Consider the following 7,802-nt stretch of genomic DNA (forward strand, 5'->3'; position numbering starts at 1 on the left):
TTGTGAGACCCACATCTCATGCAAGGAAGAGTTAAGTTTATAAAATCTTATCTTACTTGCACCTTTGAATTCAGCCAAGTTTATATGCAATTAATAAATTTTCAGCTATTATCTTAGTACTCTTTCCCAAATAAAGTTTAAAACCTCAATTGCAACTGAAAAATAGTAAATTGCATGTTCAATAACTTTGGCATAAGGTAAAATGAATTTAGCTCAAGTATAACAACAAAAACAACACCATGTCTATATATTAGAGAACTTCAAAATCTAACATAAACTATCAAAATTCAATCGAATGGGACTTTTTCAATTTCCTCAATCTACCATCATTCTGCGACGGTTAAAGTACTACTACCATTTAAATAAAGAAAAGTGATAAAAGAGCAAAACGAATATTATGAAACTCTTTAATTAATTTACATAAATAACAAAATCTTTGTCTATTTACAGAGGCAATAAATTAGATCATCATAATTCTAAAGATAATCAACAGTAATTAAATCACAGTAAAAAGGATGTACAACTCAGTTCAACATGGTAATGTCCTTTCCAGAAATACATACCTTCTTACATCGTATCCTTTCGAAGCATAAACCGAATAGAAAAACCACACCCTAGACCCTGCGACAAAATTCAAGAAAATTCATATCAGAGAACTAATTTTTTTATTCGAGTTGGCACCCATAAAATTAAACAACGAGAAAAAAAAAATATCAACTAAGACTTCGATACTTTTAGATTGTTGGAATACCAATCAAATTTTAAAGACAATTGTCACCTATAAAAAGGAAAGTATATCTGGTGCACTAAAATACCCTTTTACACTTGTTTCCAGCATTATGTGTGCAAATTGGAGCTATTACCAATCATTATAAAGATTTTAAAGAATGTCTGTATGTTGTTTTAACTACACACGAAATCTCCTGAAATTAAAATAACTAAATCAAATTATGGATAAAAACACAAAATAAAAGAAGGAAGTTTAAAATACCAAACTGGATGATTAAATAGATTAATTACCCCTAATTTCATTCCTAGACATATGGTTCCAATCCTCATAAATGCACAAAATCCTTTATTTGAATCAACTATCATCATACTAATTACTTATACCGTAAAAAAAAAAAAAAAAAAATATTATTGCATAGTAAAAATTTAGTACCCAAATATTTTTCTTGGAAAAAATTGATTATAGAAACCTGTATATATATTGGCTTGGGAGCATTCCATCAACCATATAGACCTCAACTGTGGGTAAATCATTTGTATACTCCATAAGAACATATCAAGGTGAGGGCATTAGAAGTTAAGGCCGCTTAAATTCTGTAATAAGTAATAGGGCCTTTCAAGTTTCCAGGACACGCACATAAAGTGATAACTGACAAGATTATGTAAATGTTATAGAGAGAGTTACGTGTAGCACATTTAATATATTTAAGAGAGTTAAATGAGTAACTTTTGAGTTTTTTTCCAATATGGCACATAAATGAAAATAGTAAAAAAAGCCAAAAAAAAATGAGAAAAAAGATAAATTAGAATCCTAGCCAAAGAAAAGTGTCACATTACCTTGTCTATGCCTAGCTTTATATTATATATAGATATAGATTTGATCATTATTAATTAATCAGTACCTCTAAAAAAAGTAAATCAATAAAACCGAAAAGTTATGTGCAGCAAATAATACGTTACAATATCTTTACTGTATGTAACTTATTGAAATATCTCAAACTGATGTTTCATAAGCAAAACTTATGCATCATGGACAACAAATATTTTGTCCAACTAACTTCTTGGACTATAGTAAGCAGCATAGCTTCCTTGAGGTCATATTTTAAACATGTTGTTAAGGGAGCTAAAAGTTAAAGAGACTGCCAGGAGTCCATGACAACCGGGCAATTTCTTTGGATTATAGAACCATAACAGTTCCTTTATCACCATTATCATAGATTCTCTTTAAACTAGCTAATGTAGTTATTTCGCCAATTCAAATAGCAAAGTTGGGTTTAGAATGTAATGAAGTTTAGATTGTATGATGTTCAAAATATCAAAAAAAAATAAAAAAATAACAACTCTCTGTCCCAATTTATGGGAGACGTTTCACTTCCCGAGATTCAAACTGCATGAACTTTGATCAACATTATTCACTAAATTGATATGAGAAAAGTTGCAACTTATAGTACTTTTGATGTAGTTTTCAGATATATTGAGTTAAATTAATTGATTTGAAACACGAAGGTTTGAAATCAAATTGGATTGAAAATGAAAATAATACAAGGAACGAGGATTACACTTTTTTATTGTAATTTGGTCATGGGTTGAAGTTTTTTAGCGCCAAACAAATTTTAGTCCATACAATTTATGTATGTACAAGATTCAATCTCCAACCGAAAAAAATGGACAAGAAAACATACAGGGTAGGAAATGTGTCATTCAGAAATTCTACGATTCATAAAAATTACGTTACTTTCGTCTTTCACCGTATAAAACACCCAAATCAAGAATTAAATTTATTTTGGCTTTGGCACAAGACACTTCGTCTTCATGGACGAAGGTCGAAAAGTAATTAAAAGCGTTTCATAAATTCATTGTTTCTCTTAATCATCATCATTATTCATCAGTAATTCAAGATTTGTTTTTAAAATGGCGTCACAACAAGCGTTCATTGCTAAGGCGGAGAATCGTAAATTTTTTCAAAACTTATGGCGCACTGATCTTATGAGCACCATTAAAGCCGATCCAAAATGTAATTTTTTTCACTCTCTTAATCTCTATAACCTAGATCTTCAGTTTATATGACACCATTAATAAGGGATAATTATATAATAGCCGGTAAATGTATATGTTTTGTATATTAAATACAAATATACATATAATGTATATTAAATATACATATAATATAAATAATTACTATATAGGTTTTGTATATTTTGGCTAGCACCCGTAATTGATTTTAGACGATGAGCCAAAAACAAAAAAAGCTCCCATTAATATTGGAAGAAAATATGTTAGTATTGAAAAAATTGGATGATTTGACCTTATTACAATGTTGTTCGAACTCTGTAAAAATGTAGTCGCACCCATGTTGGATCCTCAAAAAAGTACACTACTTTTAGAGGATCCGACATGCATCTGTTACTATTTTTGAAGAGTTTGAGCAACTCATTATTCTTTTTTGAAATAAAGGAAGTATCTTTTTTACTATGAGAATGTAAGGTGTAAGGTGTAATGTGTTTGCCTTTCTAATTGTTTTTCATGTTTTGCTTGCAGATTGGTGTTTCGCGCTTTGGTGGTGAGTTGTATTACCTCTCTTATTTTCCTCCAATGCTATTGATTTGCTCTTCATTTGTGTTTGTTTCATGAATTTGATTGATATGTCTAAATGTTCATTCCAAGGGGTTCATAATTGAGTTATGAAAAGTTACCTAAGAAATTGAATTCTTTGATGAAACCTCAGTGTTTGGTTACCTTGACTTGTTGGAAAAATTTCCTCCAAATAAAATATTTTCCATCAACAGGGCGAAAAAACGACTTTTCTAACTTGATTTAGCAATATGAGACTCTTACTTAACGTGGCTTACAACTTACTTCAACCAACATTTTAATATTGTTGACAACCTTTAGTACTCAAATGTATCAGCAAAAACGACATCTTCATACCATATCAAACACCTTTATCGCTTATTATGTAACTTGTCTAAACACCGGATATTGATTTCCAAGATAAAATATATATTGTCATATTAAAGACACTTGGTTTTTTTTTATATCCTATTTTACACTGGTTAATAGAAATTTTCTGCGGGAGATATGTTATATCCATGCTAAAGGTCCTAGATAGTCCTTCTCTAATGTTATATACCATTTTGAATGACATATATAAGATTGGAATTGACAATATAGGATCTAAAGTCAAGTGGATACAGAAATTGTGTGCGTGTATATATGCGCGTGTTAAAATACTTAACCTGTAATCTGAAGGTAGGCAGAGACCTTGGCTTACAGCAAACTGCAGATTTTTCTTGTGACTTTTGAGCTACTTTTGTTTTTAGTTTGAGAGGTATAGCTTTGTGATATGAATGCGAAAGTGAAGTTTGTGTCATAGAAAATATTGAAGAACACGATCTCTGGTTGAGACTTAGTATCATAGCAGATACTGAAGAACTATAATCTTTGGCTGCTTATTATGTCCTGCATTGGGATTATGCTTTTGCTTATATTTTATTTTAGAGAAATCTTCTTTTGGTTTCGTCCCTTAAGTGGTAATTCACTTCATCTCTTATTAGAGATCATATTAGACTCAGCATATAAATCCTTCACACATGTAGAGCTCTATAAGTCCCATTCTTGCAGACCTGTGATTCTGTGAACAACAAACAGAAATGTAGACCCCTGACCCTTAAACATAGGCTCTGAGTGGACTTTTGGTGAAAATATATTAAGCATCCCAAGTACCATATTATCCTTCTTATACCACATACACTTGGCACACATCATGAGTCGTTAAGATTTTTCATCCACATTCAAGCGTCGAGCTAAAATTTACACTAAAAGAGCTGGCATAAATTGAAGTTTCTATGTGCTGGTCTTACATGGGATAAGACAAGGATGAATAGCAGCATTCACTTATAACAAAGGGACCAAAAAAGCAGCAGTCTATTTTTATGAGATGAAGTTATGGTTCTATGATTCTATCCCTTTTTGCAGGTGCGTCTGTTGTCTTACTGAGACATTTCATCTAACGGTGAGATACCTCTAATAGCGAAGACCTAATAAAAGAAAGGTCGATTCATGAGGTTTTCTGATCCAATCTAAAGAATTTCCCAAGCGTTCATGTCTTACTGTATTGGGATAAGTACATTTTGGACCGCTCAAAAGAGTAACAGCCAGCAAGTATTTGGTTTTGTATATCAAGTATAAATAAACATATTATGTGCATATTTGACACACAAAATATATATATAATATGCTTATTTAATACACAAAATATACATATAATATACATAATCAGTGTATAGGTTTTGTATATTTTGGCTAGCGCCCGTAATTAATTTCGGCTGACAGACCAAGAATGAAAAAGGCCCTATTGTATTTAGGTGCTGATGTTTTTGTCGACAAAATTCTCTGAGTTGATTCTTGTTGTCAGTTTCCTGGCGTTGCCCAACTATTCTACTGATCTATATTTGATAAGTATTATGCAAGTAATTTTAGTAGTTATGTAACTTCCTCTGTGATCTCATCTACTGCAGTGGACCATGTTCATCCTATGTGCTAAGGAAACGAGCTCTATATGGTGATATGACAAGGTAAGACACTTTCTCGCTACAAAAAAAAAAAAAATGGAATTAGCTAAGAATTTCGTCGCTAATCCATTTCTAATTTGCTCATAATTCAAACAAAATTTTGTGATAATCTGCCACTAAATAGGATTAGAACGGATTTTGCTGTTTAGCAACAGAATTGGTCCGTAGCTAATTCCTTTTTTTTTTTTTTTTAGTATTGTTTCTTTCTTCAAGATCATGTTACTGCCTTTCTTATGAACAAATTTCCTTGTCTGCGACAGGTATAAGTGCTGTGCTGGTTATATGCCTTGCAGTGGTAGGTGTGGAGAAAGTAAATGCCCTGAATTTTGCCTAGCAACTGAGGTCAGCAAAATTGTTGGTTCATTTATTTAAATCAGGAATTAAATGCTGCATATTTATGATTAATTCTCCAAGGGAATGTCATAGAATAAGATAAACATCAAAAGCAAGAAAGTTTTGATTCTCTATGAAATGGGAAGAAATCATGCATGATTGACTCGTCCAAAATATTGGAGTATTTATCCTCTTCTAATACCTTCAAATTTGGTAAAAATGGAAGGGCTACAGAACTTATTCTTTCGCGTTTCCAAATTCACAAAAGATTGTTTTTGGGCTAAACAATGTCTTATCTGCACTGCTGATCATGGAATTATGAAAAATAATGCCACTATTCTATCTGATTATGTTCTGCTCCTGTTTCAAGCATTTACTCATCAGTGGCCATAAATTTTTTGCTCAGTTACATTTTAATGAAAAGGCAGTCAATTCAATGTCAAGCTTATCCTATCCACACTTTTGGAACTAGCAAACACCGTGTGGTTGTTGTATGCTTTTTCAATTTTATGACCGAGAACTCCATCTAGAGCCAACTGCAGCCTTCGAAAGTCGGGGATGATGGGCCCGCTCCTCTCTCTTTCTCCAGTTAAATACTAGAGTTAGTTTGCGTGGTGCAGGGCTCACAGCTATGACCTAAGACATAAGTGCCTCGAACTTTCGCATCATTCCATTTTGGGCTTTAGTTTCCTTAGGATTTAGCTAGTTAACGTTTGTTTTGTGGTGCATTTCCCACATTTCCTATCCATAAGGTTTTATATCCTTGATTTGCCCTAAGTCATTGGTAGCTTATTTGTATAACAATATACATAAGCAATATTCTGCCGAATTAATGCTGATATATTGATTTTACCGACCAGGTTTGTTGTTGCTTTGGAAATTCAGTGGGCTCAACTCGCTTCCTGCTGCAAGATGAACTCAACATAAGAACAACAAAATGTGATAATTGCATTATTGTAGGTTCTCCCTCCATGTCTCCCTCATTTAGTATTAGTTTGTAATACATTGTATACGCAATTTGACCGAACACTTCTTCCTACTAGGGCTTCATGTTAGTCCTCGGGTATCTTGCTTGCCTGTGTAGAATTTTGGCCCTAGTTACTGGAGACGATGAAATTGAGGATGCTGCTCATATTTTAACATGCATGTCAGACACGGTCTACTACACGTAAGCTTCTGTACATTCATCAGCATAATTTATCTCGGCAAACAATTCAACATTGTTGTACTAAATTTGCTGCACATTTGATTGCAGGGTTTGTGCTTGTATGCAGGTAAGCAAGAGATACAGACAGACCTCTCTATAACTGCCACCTTATATAACAACATTTCACTATAAAAGTCAATTTTTTTTCATAACTGATTTTTTATGTTATATTTTACCTCTATAATAGCCTTTTTTCAAGTTATAGTTTCAAATGAAGTAACATGGTCAATGAAGATTCAGTTAGCTTGCTTGAGAGTAAGGCATAGTTGTTATAGTTTATCATTTAATACTACTCTGGTTGAGATTGCAGACACAACACAAGATTGAATTGGACAAAAGAGATGGCATGTTTGGTCCCTCACCAATGACAATACCACCCATGCAGCAGATGTCGCGGCTTGATCAGCCTTACGGGCCCACTGTTGGATATCCTCCGGCCTACGGGGCCCCACCTTACGGTCAACCACAGCCTCCTCCTCATCAAGGTTATCCAGCACCAGCTCCTGGCTTCCCACCACCCTCAGCCTCAGCTTATCCTCCTCCTGGAGCTTATCCGCCACCACAACAACCACCTGGATACTGGAGGTGATTATTTTGAAGAATTATTATGTCGTTTCACATTAATGAAGCGCGAAATGAATTGTCTCTACGATCGGATGGAGCATGCAATTATATAGACCAGAAATTGAGTAGCAACCATATTTTTGCTTGTCCTGAGTTTGTCTATGTAGATTTCTCTGCCTCATGAAAATATATGTAGTAGGCTTTTGTGATTAACATAACATTCTTGTGTATCCTAGAGCTGAGTTATTTTTTTGGTATTTGGATATTACAATCGTTGTGACAATATGTAATGTGCTAACCGAACTGAAATTTTCCTTTAGAATGTTGTTACTAGCTACACTTGAATCATGGATTCATAAATGCAAATGGATTGTTTTGGCTGAAGTTGGGCGGGTTAA

At 33.4% G+C, this 7,802-nt stretch overlaps 1 protein-coding gene across 1 annotated transcript; it reads left to right on the top strand.

Annotated features, from left to right (window-relative positions):
• The first annotated feature begins 2,473 nt into the window (after positions 1–2,473).
• Positions 2,474–7,726, top strand: LOC132069470 (uncharacterized). Its single transcript, XM_059462813.1, has 8 exons — positions 2,474–2,743; positions 3,268–3,289; positions 5,247–5,303; positions 5,561–5,642; positions 6,494–6,589; positions 6,677–6,801; positions 6,889–6,907; positions 7,151–7,726. The coding sequence occupies exons 1-8, from the start codon at positions 2,641–2,643 to the stop codon at positions 7,427–7,429; spliced, it is 783 nt and encodes a 260-aa protein (XP_059318796.1). The 5' UTR covers positions 2,474–2,640; the 3' UTR covers positions 7,430–7,726.
• Positions 7,727–7,802: the final 76 nt, after the last annotated feature.

The sequence above is a fragment of the Lycium ferocissimum genome, chromosome 9 (assembly GCF_029784015.1).
Source record: "Lycium ferocissimum isolate CSIRO_LF1 chromosome 9, AGI_CSIRO_Lferr_CH_V1, whole genome shotgun sequence".
Classification (NCBI taxonomy): Eukaryota; Viridiplantae; Streptophyta; class Magnoliopsida; order Solanales; family Solanaceae; genus Lycium; species Lycium ferocissimum.

What these genes read in the sequence shown, in the direction of transcription:
- LOC132069470 (XM_059462813.1), top strand. Translation starts at nt 2,641, where the DNA reads ATGGCGTCACAACAAGCGTTCATTGCTAAGGCGGAGAATCGTAAATTT. An exon ending in TGGTGTTTCGCGCTTTGGTG is followed by an intron (nt 3,290 to 5,246) that starts GTGAGTTGTATT and finishes CATCTACTGCAG; the next exon opens with TGGACCATGTTCATCCTATG. An exon ending in AATTTTGCCTAGCAACTGAG is followed by an intron (nt 5,643 to 6,493) that starts GTCAGCAAAATT and finishes TTTACCGACCAG; the next exon opens with GTTTGTTGTTGCTTTGGAAA.